General features: G+C 37.2%; 1 protein-coding gene across 8 annotated transcripts in view; it reads right to left on the bottom strand.

Moving 5' to 3' along the window:
• LOC104238970 (uncharacterized) overlaps nucleotides 1-15,682 on the bottom strand; it is a 42,916-nt gene that overhangs the window by 15,067 nt on the left and 12,167 nt on the right. The window contains exons 3-4 of one of the 8 annotated variants that reach the window (XR_011403026.1): nucleotides 10,431-10,519; nucleotides 9,712-9,788 (exon numbers count right to left, since the gene is read on the bottom strand). The exons of 4 other annotated variants lie outside the window; for them this stretch is intronic. Coding sequence is in view for 2 of the 4 variants with exons in the window: in XM_009793497.2 (XP_009791799.1) it covers nucleotides 9,730-9,788 (59 nt within the window). In the remaining 2 variants the exon portion in view is untranslated. Of the gene's footprint in view, nucleotides 1-9,591; nucleotides 9,789-10,430; nucleotides 10,520-13,859; nucleotides 13,936-15,682 lie in introns of those variants that run through there. 3 more of the 8 variants (XR_011403027.1, XM_009793497.2, XM_070160470.1) reach the window with 3 other exon arrangements.

Below are 15,682 nucleotides of genomic sequence, written 5' to 3'. Positions count from 1 at the left end.
AGAGTGCTCATGATCGATAGAGACGATTAGGCAAATCTATATGAAACATAACCAGAAGGGATTCCATCAATAGGGGAAATCACAACCTTAGATCCTTCTCTTAATTGTTTACAACTTAATCATAGTTAGTCTTTATTTACTTAATTGCAGTCCGTCATAGTTAGTAAAAATATCTTCAATTGTTATTCAAAACGTTTGGGAAGTTGATTACGTATAATTTAGTGAGTCTGACAAGAGTAATTGATAGGTTAATTCCTTGTGGGTTCGACTCTGGGCGAAATACTCAGATTATATTTACAATGTCCGCTTGTCCTTTTTATAAGGCATAGTTGAGCGTGATCACATTCACTGCCAATATATTGAATTTACCACTAGCTAATTACAAATAGGATGAGCCAATGAGTTAAAAACATTAACTACAATATTGTTTTTGGAAAATATATCTGATTAGATTGTTACAGGTTACCTATTTCATTTGGGATATCAAGGATGGAACTACTCCACTCCAATGTTCTTTTTTTTTTCTGGTTAATCATGATTCCAGATCTGGCTGTGGCTTAATTTCCTCAGCTAAATTTATTACTTATTTTTTTGTTTTCCAAGTGTTGAACAGACAAATCTGTTTACAATTAACGTTTTAAAAGCTCTTATTGACAACCCACTCTTTAAAATACGTTTTAGATGAATATTAAATGTCGTACTATAGATTGCAAAAGTACTGTGACGTAGGTGCACATATCAATTAGGAAATATGTATACGGTCGAAATCGAGGAGCATGATATTTTGAAGTCTTAAAACGGGCTACAGGTTTGAGCCCGGGAGACTCGAAGTGGAGATCGGATCCGACTGAGGGATACCCTCCTCGAGGAAGCTAATCGAAGGCCTGACACGATCTATATCGAGGGCATCACAATCTCGAAGTCAATCAAGAAAGAGCGAAAATTTCTCAGGAACACGTGGACCAAGGGATTAATTAAAGGATAAGGTTTGTACGAAATGATACAGATCCATACTAGGCCGTTATATACCTGTACCAATAGAATCCTTTACTTTTATGAGGAATGTACTATATTGGAGTTTTCCCTTCCTATATAAAGGGGACCCCAATAATTTTGTAAGGCATCAGATCTTTCACTGCAATAGAACATTCTTATTCTTTTCTTATTTAACATGCTCAGTAATTATTCTTCGGCTTTATTGCCTTTACTTTATTGTTCTTACTTTGTTGGTCTTACCTGACCTCGAGGTCCCTGGATAGACGAGCTCGAGGCCCCTATTTCAACAATATTGATTTGATTCATTATTCCTTCATACTTAAGCTCAATATTACCTATTTAATCACTAGTATTAGAATATATCACGTATCTTTAAAACCACAAATTATCTTTAACTTTTAAACCAATTTTTCGAGGTAAACAGTTTGGCCCACCGTGGGGCTAAAGATAATAGTGATTATTTTAGTGCTAATTTTCTGATAACACACATTATTCTTCACACTTTTTGTTGTCAAAGTTTTCTTAATTTTTGGCCAAAATATGTCTAGCACACAAAATGCACCTTCTCATGACAGTGATGGACTTGGAGAAGACAACGGCATAGGGCTCGGTGTACCACCCATAAACTCGGAGGGAGTGCCTAACGCGGAGCTAGTTGATATCAACTCCCATAACACCCTAAACACATAATCAGGCACAGACCCCATAGAGAATGGACACAGGGAAGCCCAGGTTGGAGGCCAAGAAACACGAGGACCGAAAGAAGGAGGAGTCAGCCTCCAGGTGATATTCGAGATGTTGCAAGCTCAGCAAGTCGCCATCGCTCAGCTTCAGAGTCAGAATAGGACTCCTAACACCGCCGAACCAGTAAACACACAACACGAACCTGTGCTTGAAAGGCCTGATGAAAGTGGCATGGGGACTGACCCCACAATCATGAAAATGCTCGAGGAACTGACTAGAAGAATCGAGTCAGGAGAAGAGAGGATAGAAGGCAACGATAAAAAGGTGGAAACTTACAACTCCCGGGTGGATCAAATACCGGGAGCACCTCCAGTTTTGAAGGGCCTAGATGCCAAAAAATTCATACAAAAACCTTTCCCCTCGAGCGCGGCCCCAATGCCCATTCCCAAAAAGTTTTGCATGCCCAATATACCGATGTACAACGGGATAACAGACCCTAAAAAAATATTACTTCGTACATTTGCGGGATCAAAGGAAATGACTTGAATGATGTCGAAATCGAGTCAGTATTATTGAATAAGTTTGGAGAAACGTTGTCAAAAGGAGGTATGATCTGGTATCACAACTTAGCTCCTAACTCTATTGATTCATTTGCTATGTTGGCAGATGCTTTTGTAAAAGCACACACCGGGGTCATAAAGGTGGCCACAAGAAAATCGGACGCATTCAAGATAAAGCAAAGAGACGACGAAATGCTAAGAGAGTTCGTGTCCCGATTTCAGATGGAAAGAATGGAATTACCCACGGTCTCCGATGACTGGGCGGTTTAGGCCTTTATGCAAGGTTTAAATGAAAGAAGCTCAATAGCATCTCGACAGCTAAAGCAGAACTTGATTGAGTACCCAGTTGAGACATGGTCAGATATGCACAATCGGTATCCATAAAAAATCAGGGTTGAGGATGAGCAGTTGGGAGCCCCGTCGGGCTCAGTTCACCTAAACAGGTTCGCAGCCAAGCCCTCGAGGGACACAGACTGGGGATCAAGATTCAACAATGAATGGTGTGAGCACCTAGTTTTTGTCCTACATGAAAATAACTCCTAAAATTAGACCAAAAATAATTTCAATTGATTTTTAGGAGTTTTTCTTTATTTAGTTGCATTTCATGCATGTTTAATATTTTTTAAAATCACAGAAAAATCATAAAATTTATCACATTTTAATTTCATGGCATCTTAGGTTCAATTTGCATGTAGGAACTAATTTTATTAAGCAAAAAATTACAAAAATGGTCATGTTTACATATTTAGATTTTAGCCTTTAAAATTAGCATTTTTTCTGTAGTTTTACGGTAATTAGTTGTTTTAATGTTAAAAATAGATAAAGAATTTTAATTTCTACAAAAATATATTGATTGAGGATTTTAATTAATTAAAGAAAAGAAAAAAAAGGAAAAAAACAAAAAAAATAAAATAGGAAGAATATATTTTAGTCTTGTTTCTTTTAAAGTACTTGGCCTGGGCCAATTCCTAAAAAGGGACCAATTTCCATCTTTCCTGTCCAACCCTGTACCATACCCAATACCTTCCTAGCCCAAACTATATTTTCATTAAAAAGCAAGACCTAGACCTAAGGGACATCAGATGAAAAAAAGGAAAAAGCTCCCTTCTTAAAAAAAATACGCATCTGAGAGAAGGCTTCTTCTCCATTTTCACGCTCGCTCAACTCATTTTTGCTTTCATCTTCTTCCACATCTCTCGCACACACACGAAAAATACACACGCACATATGCGTTCAACAACAAACGAAAAAGAAAGAAAGAAAAATTCGAAATTTTGGTTTTAAAAGAGCTCGAAATTCTGGTTTTAAAATAGGTGATTTAGCCTCAAGTCACTGTTCAATGAAGCTGTCTAATGTTGGTTTTGTGATGCAGAAGCTCCAACCAGTTGTGGTCCTCGCATTTGTTTGGATCCTCTTTTCGTTTCTAGAATTAATCCTTGCACGTTAGCGATTACCTATTGTTCCGAAGATGGAGGAATAAATCGAACAAGAAAGGTCTTTTCTATTCCTCATATCATTTACTAAATATGCTTATGTATATTAGATGAAGAAGTATCTTATATTTCTTTCATTTGTGCTAGCAAAATTCATAATTCAATAAAGGCAAAAAAAGTATTTTTTTCTCTCTTGGCATATTTGTATGCACGTTGTTCGATAAACTGAAAAAAGTTATCTCTTTGAAATAAGAATATGCATTTATTTTTAGCTAGGATAAGTAAAAAATAAAAAGGAGAAAAGACCTCTATTTCATGCAAATCCCGGATCTAATTTGTAAAGAAAATGAGCACAACCAATACTATTAATATGATGAGGACGTAATATTATATGAGTTTCAAAAATAGACCTACAGTTTCTGAATGCATCTAAATAGCAATAGTTTTGTACAAAATCATCCACTCCTTTATGTGTCCATTTACAGAAGTCAATTTGTGCAATACTTGATGTTAAGTTTCTAAAGTGTTTCCAAGGCAATTGGACTTACTGAATGACCCCTCAAAGTTCAATTGGATCCCATTTCGTAGTAGCATGTGATCTATAAAAGTCCAAATTGGATGCTCAACCTTTTGAACCCAATAACTTTGTAGTTTAGTTGCAAAACTTTTCTAGATTAATTAATGAGGTTTTCATTTGATTATATAACAATTTATCAATCTGCCAACCTTTAGGTGTTTTGGTTACAAATGATTCCATAAACTCTTTGGACCTCCGCAATGTACCTCAAACTTTAGTTGGTTAAACAAATTATGAAGACGCGCTAGTTTCTCTAGGCGCAATTAGTAATAACTCATCGTGTCTATGGGGACGGTTCCCGTGGCATGCTCACGATATCTAATCCCCAAAATCAGGTATGTATTTCATGTGACCGGATCATAACAACTTTGAACAATAATAAAATATACATGTCGCGAGTCGCGAGTGAATTTCATGTAGCGTGGTTTGCGGTTTGTCCCGAAACGGCAAGTGTGCGGCAATCGTACCTTGTTCAAGAAATAATTTCATAAATCCTAAAAAGCAATTATAAAGTTAAAAATGCACACACTAGGTTTAAAACATGTAATTAATCAGATAATTAGGCCAATTATTGATAGTTAAAGCGATCATGCTCGAACCACGGAACCCGGGAATGCCTAACACCTTCTCCCGGGTTAACAAAATTTCTTACCTAGTTTTCTGGTTTCGCAGACTTTTAAATAAAGTCGATTTTCCTCGATTTGGGATTTTTAAAATAAACCGGTGACTTGAGACACCAAAATAATTTTTCCAAGTGGCGACACTAAAATTAAATAAAAAATAATCCCATATCGAATTATGTCACTTTGATTGGAAAAACTCCCTTATACCCCTTCTCGTGTGGTAAAAAGGATGTGCGACAGCTCTGGCAACTCTGCTGGGGAAGTTAGAACCCCGAACTTCTGGTTCAGGGTTCAAGAATTCGAGCTTGTTAATGTGATTTTTATTTGGCTTTATTTATTGTTGATATTATTGTATTTTGTGGACCTAATGTGCTAATTGCCATTTATTTACCGCTTTGATATTACTTGACCTGTATTTAAATGTCTTCTTACGCCTCCCTTCTGAGTCTTCTAAAAAACGGTGCACACGTTCGCGTGACTCACTTTTTCTGTTAGAAGTTATACCAAATAGAACGAGGTTGGGCCATCAAAAAGGCCTGACAGACTTTCGTGCTCCCGGTACGTTTCCCCCTCTTCGGCTCGAGTCTGTTCGCTCGGGTAAGCCAGGTCCAGAACATAATCCCAGGTTTAAACTTAGGATAACGTAACCTAATGCCGGATCCCTAGTAGGAACTTTGTTTGCATCACGTGCATTTGACTTTGGGGACTCAACACAGGGAGTTGGGTCAGTCTAGGACAGGTATACCCAAAATAACAGACCATCCTGATGCATCCTACGTGCTATGTGAACATTTATTTGTTTCGACTTGCATGTTGACCGACTAGGAAAAGAAAATCAAGAGAAAACCCAAGAGTGTGTTAGGTATTTGGAAAATTCCGAAACTCTACCGAAATTTTGAAAAAAAATAGAAGAAAAATAAGCCAATGTTTTCAAAAAGCCATGTTTCCCTTGTTTCGTCAAAATTGACCGAACTACGCGGGTCTGATTCTCACCGAATGTGAGATACGCATGCAAACTTTATCGGTTCCGACCCCAATCTTTAGAAATCTTTCCTTAGAAAATTCAAAAAAAAGTTTTTTTAAACTCAAAAAAGTAGTTTCTTTCTTTCTTTCTAAAGTCTTAAATACGAAAAAATGAAATAAAAAAAACAAAATAAAAAAAAAATAAATCAAAATCCAAGATACGGGCTTCCTTCATTTTGAAGTATTTTTCCCAAAAAATCAAAAAAATCCGAAACAAAAATCCAAAAATATCTTTTCTTCTTTGGAGTCTTTCTTTTATAAATGTCATAAAAAATTGAGAAATAAAAATCCAAAAAGTATTTTCGCTTTTCTTTTAAAATACTTTCGTATATTAAAAAGAGAAAAAGGAAAAAAAAGAGAAACTTAGAAATCCAAAATATTTTCTTAAAAGCCCCCCTTTCGAAAATTAAGAGGCAACATCCAAAATTCAAAAAAATACTTTCTTTCCTTTTTTTAGAAAAAGAGAAAATAATTGAAAATTCAAACAAAAATATTTTCTTTTTTACTTTCAAAATTCCCAAAGTTCAAATCAAAAGCAAATAAATGTTTAGAAGTTTTTCTTTAAAAAATTTAAAAAAAAAATCAAAATTTAAAAATTCAAAGAAAATATAATAAAATGTCCTTTATTCTTTTAAAGCATTTCTTTCGCAAAAAAAAATAAAAAAAATGTTTTTCTTTTATCTTAAAGCTTTCCTGGTCTGAGTTTTTATAAAAAGTAAAAAAAATAGTTAGTTTATTTCCTTTATTCCTGATCTTTCCGAACTTCGCAAGATCTGATTCATGCGGCGTCATGATACGTAGACAATCCACATCGGATTCGATCATATCCATAAATAAATTGAGTGAAAAATAAACTAAAGAAAAAAAGTTGAGTAGAAAAGAAAGAAAAGAGTGAAAAAAGAAAAAAAGAAAAAGAAAAAAAAGAAAAAAAAAAAAAAGAAAAAGAAAAAGAAAAAAAAAGAGTGACATGAAATAAAAGTGACAAAAACAAAAAAAAAAAGAAAAAAAGAAAAAGAGAGTGCCAAAATAGAAGAGCGACAGAAACAAAACAAAAATCAAGAGTGATTAGAGAAAAGCAAAAATGAAGAAAAGAGGTACCGATTGAGAAAAAAAGGATTAATTAAGGTCGGGATGAAACATGCAACTCGTTCAAGACATAGTAGAAACGTTTAACTATCTAGGTGCATTGCATCCAAATATGCAATTTCCTATCTGTTAAACGTCTCAAAACTAATAAGGTTGTTGGGTGTGCAAATTAGCCAGATTTTTTTCAGGTGGTTGGTTTTATTGGTAATCTGGCTTCCCATCCTTATTTCACAAGATCCAAAGGAAAGGTTCCTATCAACTCTGAAAGCCATCTACAAATCATCGATCTTGAGGATAGCCCAACACTGGCTATCCCACAACCAGAATCAGCAGTTGCTGAAGAGAATAGGATGCTGCGTCTCCGCATATCGGAAATGTGGGTCGCCTGGTCCAATGGTAGGGAACCGCCAAGTGCAATCCTTGGGTTCCGTAAGTTGATCCCCAGGTCAGGTGAGGTTACCAACGCCTATGTGCCCAACCCGCTCATCCCATGCGGGCACCCTCCAATGCCGTTCAATGATCCTGGCATGCCTTCTGTGGTTCGCCCCCAGGCGCCACTTTCCTGGGCACCTCCAATATTGTTCTCTACAGCACCAGTCTGCACCAGAGCATAACCAACTTTACCACGACCGTATATTGATCCTCCAATGTTCACCATTCAGGGTCCACAACTTCAATCAGAAATAACATATGTGACCCCGTATTCTTTCACTCAACCTCCGCAATATGATCTCTCGGTGGAGCAAGAAAAGGTTGTTAAAAATCCCTAGCAAGCGGAAATGGCTCGGAAAATGAAGAGCCTAGAACAATGCTTGAAAAACATACAAGGTCTGAGTGGCCAAAAGAGTGTCTCATACTCTGACCTCTGTATATTTTCCCATGTCCACTTGCCAACTGGCTTTAAGATGCCAAAATTTGGAAAGTACAATGGGAATGGAGACCCGGTCGCTCACCTGAAACGATACTGTAACCAATTGAGAGGCGCTGGTGGAAAAGAGGAGCTGCTAATGGCCTATTTTGGCTAAAGCCTCACCGGAATCGCTTCTGAGTGGTATACGGATCAAGAAATTAGTCATTGGCACGTGTGGGATAATATGGCCCGAGATTTTGTCCGCCAGTTACAGTATAATATGGACATCGCTCCCGATAGAAACTCTTTGTCCAATTTGAAAAAGAAAACCGCGGAGAGCTTCCGCGAATATGCTGTCAAATGGCGTGAACAAGCTGCCGGGCTAAAGCCTCCAATGGACGAAATTGAAATGGTCGCTGTCTTTCTACAGGCCCAAGAGGCGGACTACTTCCAGAACATGATGTCCGCTATGGGAAAGCCATTTGCTGAGGCTATCAAAATTGGGGAGATGGAAGAAAGTGGGCTAAAAACGGGTCGAATCTGGAGTCATGCTGCTTTTAAAGCTACACCACCAGATGTTCAAAATGGTTTAGAGGGTTTGATAAATGGAAATGGGAGAGAAGAAGGATCCATGATGGCTTCCAGCTAGATGGGGGCCCACAGGTCATTCAGCTAATCATATATGCTTCCTGAGGTCCCTCAATATTATTATCCCCTTCACGATGCTGCTCATGCCGTGGCACCGCCTCCTTATGCGGTGATGAGCGTGCAACCTTACACGCGGCCACAATATTATCCATAAAACCGAGCTCCACCTCTCAGAAATGCCCATCCTTACGAAGCTTCATATAATCCTCAACCAAATGATCCCCAATACAATCCTTGCCCAAGAGAGTCTTTCAGAAAGAATTAGTTCACCCCTATTGGTGAATCGTATTCAAGCTTGTTCCAAAAGCTAATCAGGCTAGATTTATTGTAGCCAGTGGCCCCGGCCTCGAGTCCCCAACGCACCAAGCTGATGCTCGATATGAATACCAATCTGGAGCAGTGTGACACAGTACAGAAGACTGTTGGACCCTCAAAAGGGTAGTTAAAGATTTGATTGAAGTTGAAAGAATTGTTTTTCAGGATGAAGAAGCTCTTGATGTGATGAACAATCTGTTGCCTGCCCACAATAGTGGGCCAATAGTAGGAATGATTTGTGAATATAAGGAATTTGATCCGGCACTGAAGGCTATTGCAGCCATTGCCGAGACAGAAGAAAAGCCAAAAAATGATCGCCAAGCATGAAAGTTACCCATCAGACAAGAGTCTTAGTAGCCAGTCTTGCTATCCTTTCTGCGTCCGGATTATCTTAGGGTGTGATCCGGATGTTTTATTTATTGTCTTACTTTCCAATGTAAACCCTTCTATTTTCAAAAAATTGGAAAAAAAATCAAAAATCAAAAATCAAAAAAATCAAATGAAATTAATATTTTATTGTACAGGAATGTCTTTTTTCTTAATCTTGTCATTTTTCTTATTCTCATTTTAGTTCTGTTGAATGCAGATTTCAATAACATGACTTGCTTGCGGACTTCATGCCCAGATCTTAAAACATTGTCAGACTTCGAAATAATAAGTCAAGAATCAGAATACAATGAGGATACGTCTAAGGAAATAAAATAAAGAGTTGGAACAGTTGAAGAAAAATTAGTTCCTGATTGGAAAGGTCCATACATTGCAACAAGAGTATTGGCAAAAAGAGTGCGTTGTACTTGGGACACATTGAAGGAAATGTCCCCCAAACAATTGTCAATGCAAATGCAGCCAAAAGGTGCTACGTTGATCCTCTATATGGTATTAATATTCTCCGGTTGGGATGATGAAGACTTTCATTCTCGCTAACCAAACACCGTTAACCCTTTTGTAAACCATTTGAGTCGGTTACTCTTCTTTGATTACCCTCTTTGGAACCTGAAAGTATTATTGAAAAAAAAATTGAAACATTGAAAAAAATGAATTGAAAAAAATGAATTGAAAAAAATGAAAAAAGAGAAAAAAAAATACAAAAAAAACAAAGGTGGAAGAAACGACAAAGAAAATGAAATGAAAAATGAAAAAAAGAGAGGAAAAGGAAAGGAAAAAGAAAGACAAAACAAAACAGAAAAACAAAAGAAAATCAAAAACAAAGTTTCCTGAACTGCGTTCGACTTGATTCCGAAAGGATACATAAGCAGCCTCTCTTTGGGGTTCAGCCACACCAAAATAAAAATCTAAATTCCCCAAAAGTGAACTGGGGCAGGTGTTATAATGGTTCAGCGATGATACCGCCTGAATGGTTCCAAAGTTGTAATTCAGTCCAAATCATTTTTACCCAAATCCTTTCAAGTCCTTCAAATTAATCGACAAAGAGGTTCAAAATGGGAGGATACAGTTACTTGGATCCGATGCAATCAAAATAAGAAAAATAAAATGAGAGAGTCTTATTGGTGAAAACCTACACAGGCACTGTAAGGCGACGGTAAGCACAGAGAAATAAAATAAGAGAGTCTTGTTAGTGAAAACTCGCAAAGAGCACTATAAGGCGACAATGAGAAGAGAAATAAAAGAGGTCACCTGGTGAAAACCCGCAAAGGGCGCCCCTGATCGAAAAGAGGATCCTCATAGCTAGGGGTGTTCATGGTTTGGTTTGGATCAGGTTTTCCCTAAAAAGAAACCAACCAAGTAAGTCGATTTTTTAAAAATTAGAACCAAACCAAACCAATTAAGTCGGTTTTTTCTCGATTCGGTTTATGTTGGTTTTTCGATTTTTTCGGTTATTTGTCAGTTTTTCTTAAATATAAGACATACACTACCAAACATACATTTCGGAGACCACATTTTCAACGTAACACTATCAAATCAATTGCCCTTTGAGAAATCTATTATATACCAAGATATATTGATGATAATTGAATCAAATAGTGATGAATAATTTAAGAACTCAGTTAAAAATATACTCCCTCTTTTTAATTTATGTGAACCCGTTTGACTGGGCATAGAGTTTAAGAAAAGAGAGAAGACTTTTGATCTTGTGGTGTAAAATGAGGCAAATATATTTTGTGTGGCTATAAATCATTGTGTAAAGGTAAATTGTTTCTAAATAAGGAAAGGGGTCATTCTTTTTGGCACAGACTAAAAAGGAAATAGGTTCACATAAATTAAAACGGAGGGAGTATTATTTTTAACACGAAAGAAATTCTTACACTTAACAAAAGAAAACTACCAATTAAACTAGAATGTAAAGGTAAAGAACTGTATTAAATGTGCAAACGATTAATATTACTATAATTTTTTTAAAATTTTGCATAAAAGTATACATATATATATAGGTGTAATAATAAATTTAAAATAGCTACTCCTATATTCGGTTTGGTTCGATTTTTTTTAATTAAAACCAAATCCAAACCAAATTTGATCGATTTTTAAATTTCAAAACCAAACCAAACCAAAAAGTATCGGGTTTTTTGGTCGGTTTAGTTTGGTTTTTGGTTTGGTTCGGGTTTTCAGATTTTTATGAATACCCCTACTCATAGACATCGGCATCGACAAAGTCCTGGCAAAGTTTCTCAATTTTGAGGCAAAAGTTGTGATGAATTTCTGAGAGTCGGACGGTTTACACGGATCAGGCATCCAGTCCAAAAGGCATGTCATGTTCATTGATGTCCGCATATACTCCAGATAAGTCATTCTTTCCTTTTCCCGAAAGGGACACTTCTTGTTTTAAACTTATTCTCCATTCCATTGTTTGTTTTCTTTGAATCTCTATTGGTCTAACTCTGTTCCAAAACTAAGACAAAGAAATGATAGTAAGACTGATTTATAGGGTTCTCATTTGATGCAAGCTAATATGCAAAAAGGCACCCATCCTCGTCGGGGGCATCAAGTCAACCTCGACCGACCATGGAGGCTGATGTTTTGAAATTGAAAAACTCCTGAAAAGAAAGGAAATCAAAGTCAAATACCTATAAAGGCAAAATGAAGTTAAAAAGATTGAGTCCCACGTGGCTAACCGTCTTGGCAAAGGTTTGAAAAGCCAAGGCACCCAAATGATCTAAAATTGAAGTTGGAAGAAAGAAGCCAGAAATGAAAGGCCTATGAAGGCGAAACAAGGTTGGAAAAGGTTAAGTCCCACGCGACTAGCCGTTGCGCCAAAGTTTGAGGAGCAGAAAGTTCCCCAATGCTCCGAAGTTTAAAAAAAAGAAGAAAAAAAAGAAGTCAAAAGGGAAAGGCCCACGAAAGAAAAATAAAGTCGAAAAGGTTGAGTTCCAACCGACCAACCGTCATGGCAAAGTCTGGAAAAACCAGAGGTTCTCTAGGGCCTGAAATGAAATCGGTCCTCAGGGAACAACCAGTTGCAGATGAAAGGGGTCGAGATCAAGCGGTTGAAATAATCAAGGCCACAAAACAAACCACCATTTCGAACTGACAAATTGTTCCTTGTTTGAAAAAACACGAAACATGTGTAATTCAAAGCAACCTTGCAAGAATAAGGTGCAACAAAAAGAAACTGCGCAAGGGCTAGAAACAGCTTTGTAGCAATAATCAATCCAAAAGGGAAGTCTCCTCCAAATTCTTTCCTGCATTTTTACCCATTTTCTTAAATTAAAAAAAAAGAAAAATGATGAAAAAAAAGAAAAAAAAAAGAAGAAGAAAAATTCATAATTATGGTAGCCTAGGGTCCCCAATCTCTAGCTATATTTTTTTAACGTAGGGTCCCATTCCATAATCGCTGCCAGCATAACCTGGTAGTCTTTTCCAGTATAGGGTCTCACTCCTTAGTTGATCCCTGGTATAACCCGTGGACCTTTTCCGGCATAACCCTATGGCCTCCCCAGCATAACCCGAGGACCTTTTCTGGCATAACCCGATGACCTCCCCAGCATAACCCGAGGACCTTTTCCGGCATAACCCGATGACTCTTCTCGGCATAACCCATGGACCTCCCCGACATAACTCGAGGACCTTTTCTGGCATAACCCGACGACTTTCCCGGCATAACCCATAGACCTTCCCCAGCATAACCCGAGGACCTTTTCTGGCATAACCCGATGACCTCCCTGACCTAACCCGAGGACCTTTTTCGGTATAACCCGATGACTTTCCCGGCATAACCCGTGGGCCTTTTTGGCATAATACGATGACCCCCCGGAATAACCCGAGGACCTTTTCCAGCATAACCCGATGACTTTTCCGACATAACCCGTGGACCTTTCCGGCTTAACTCGATGACTTTCCCGGCATAACCCATGGACCTTTCCGGCATAACCCGATGACTTTTCTGGCATAACCCGAGGACCTTTCGAGCTTAACCCGATGACCTTCCCCGGCATAACCCGAGGACCTTTCCGGTATAATCCGATGACTTCCCTGACATAACCCGAAAACCTTTTACGACATAACCCGATGACTTGCCCAGCATAACCCGAGTACTTTTCCAGCATAACCCGATGATTTTTCTAGCATAACCTGGTAATTTTTTCCAACATAGGGTCCTATCCCCTAGCTGATGCCAGCATAACCTGGTAATCTTTTTCAACATAGGATCCCACTCCCTAGCTTTGCCAGCATAACCTGGTAATCTTTTCCGGCATAGGGTCCCATTCCTTAGTTGATGCCAGCATAACCTGGTAATCTTTCCAACTTAGGGCCTCCAATCCCCAGTTGATTTTATTTTAGATATAGGGTCTCCACTCCCTTATCTCTTTTTTCCAAGGATACACAATCCCGATTTTATTGCTTTCAATAAAGAAGTAATTTAGATTTTTGTTACAATAACTCAAGAAATTTTCCTAGTGAAAATCGAGACAAATTTCGTTTATTTGTTTGTTTTGGTGCCTGAACAGGTTTTTACCTTAAGGCACAAGTTTCGAGGAGACTAAAAGAAGAAGTCTCGATTCAAATAAAAGAAAAGAAAAACAAGGAAAAGAAGTGAGCTCTAAGCGTAGAAGCGGAGAAAAGATGCAGACTGCTCAAGATATGATTGAAGTCACAAACTTTGCATGTCCCACCTTGATCCAAAAAGCCGAAGAAGAATGAACCAGTGGTTGCAGCTAACGAGCATCAAGATTCAGATCAGAGTCTGCAGGAAGAACCAGCCAAGACTCAAGATCAAGCTTTAGAAGGTTTAAGGATAGGAATCTTGTAACTCGTAGTTGATAGGCTTAGCTAGTTTAGCTTTTTATTTTTTATTTTGGGGTAATAAGGAGCTCAGCAAGTAGAAACAACAACAACAACAGTGAAATCAAAGTTTCTTGGTAGTCTCAGCTACCAAACTTCTAGAACTATACTAACCTGGTTCCTTTAAAGCCAAGGATATGTAGGCAACCTCCAAAGCAAGGTTTGGTCAAACTTTTTCAAAAATGCTTCCAAATGGAGTTTCACACGGGCGAAAATTGCTCGTAGTTGCTCTCTTTATCTTTGCCCGAAAACTCTTCATGTTTCCGAGCAAAGAGGGGCAGCTGTGAGCACCTAATTTTTGCCCTACATAAAAATAACTCCTAAAAATAGACCAAAAATAATTTAATTTGATTTTTAGGAGTTTTTATTTAATTAGTTTCATTTCATGCATGTTTAATGTTATTAAAATCATAGAAAATTATAAAATTTTTCACGTTTTAATTTCATACCATCGTAGGTTCAATTTGTACGTAGGAATTAATTTTATTAAGCAAAAAATCACAAAAGATAGTCATGTTTACATATTTAGATTTTAGCCTTTAAAATTAGCATTTTTTCTTTAGTTTTAAGGTAATTACTCCCTCCGTTCTAATTTATGTGAACCTGTTTGATTGGGCACGGAGTTTAAGAAAAAATGAAGACTTTTGAAATTTGTGGTCCTAAACAAATAAAAAATGGCCCAGAGTATTTGTGTGGTTATAAAAGCTTCTTATTAATGGTAGAAATGTAAGTTTAAGCTAAACTAATACCAAATTTAGAAATGAGTCATTCTTTTTGGAATGGACAAAAAAGGAAATAAGTTCACATAAACTGGAACAGAGGGAGTAGTTGTTTTAATATTATAAATAGATAAAGAATTTTAACTTCTACAAAAATAGATTGATTTATGATTTTAATTAATTAAAGAAAAGAAAAAAAGGAAAAAAAAACAAAGAAAAAGAAAATAAGAAGAATATATTTTGGTCTTGTTTGTTTTAAAATACTTGGCCTGAGCCAATTCCTAAAAAGGGCCCAATTTTCCTCTTTCTTTCCCAATCCAATATCATACCCAATACCCTCCTGGCCCAAACTCTATTTTTATTAAAAAGCAAGACCTAGACCTAAGGGACATCAAATGAAAAAAAGGAAAAAGCTCCATTCTTCACAAAAATAATAGAGAACGACGCATCTCACAGAAGGCTTCTTCTCCATTTTCACGCTCGCTCAACCCATTTCTGCTTTCATATTCTTCCCCATCTCTTGCACACACATGAAAAAATACACACGCACATAGGCATTCAACGGCAAACGAAAAAAAAAAGAAAGAAAAATTCGAAATTCTGGTTTTAAAAGAGCTCGAAATTCTGGTTTTAAAAGAGGTGATTTAGCCTCAAGTCACTGTTCAATGAAGCTGTCTACAGTTGGCTTTGTGGTGCTGAAGCTCCAACCAGTTGTGGTCCTCGCATTTGTTTGGATCCTCTTTTCATTTCTAGAATTAATCCTTACACATAGCGATTGCCTATTGTTCCGGAAGATGGAGGAATAAATCGAACAAGAAAGGTCTTTTCTATTCCTCTTATCATTTACTAAATCTGCTTATGTATATTAGATGAAGAAGTATCTTATATTTCTTTCATTTGTGCTAGAAAAATTCATAATTCAACTAAAGG

This window comes from Nicotiana sylvestris, chromosome 10 (assembly GCF_000393655.2).
Source record: "Nicotiana sylvestris chromosome 10, ASM39365v2, whole genome shotgun sequence".
Lineage (NCBI taxonomy): Eukaryota > Viridiplantae > Streptophyta > Magnoliopsida > Solanales > Solanaceae > Nicotiana > Nicotiana sylvestris.
The sequence above is the reverse complement of the archived record's forward strand: the minus strand, read 5'-3'. Positions and strand labels throughout refer to the sequence as shown.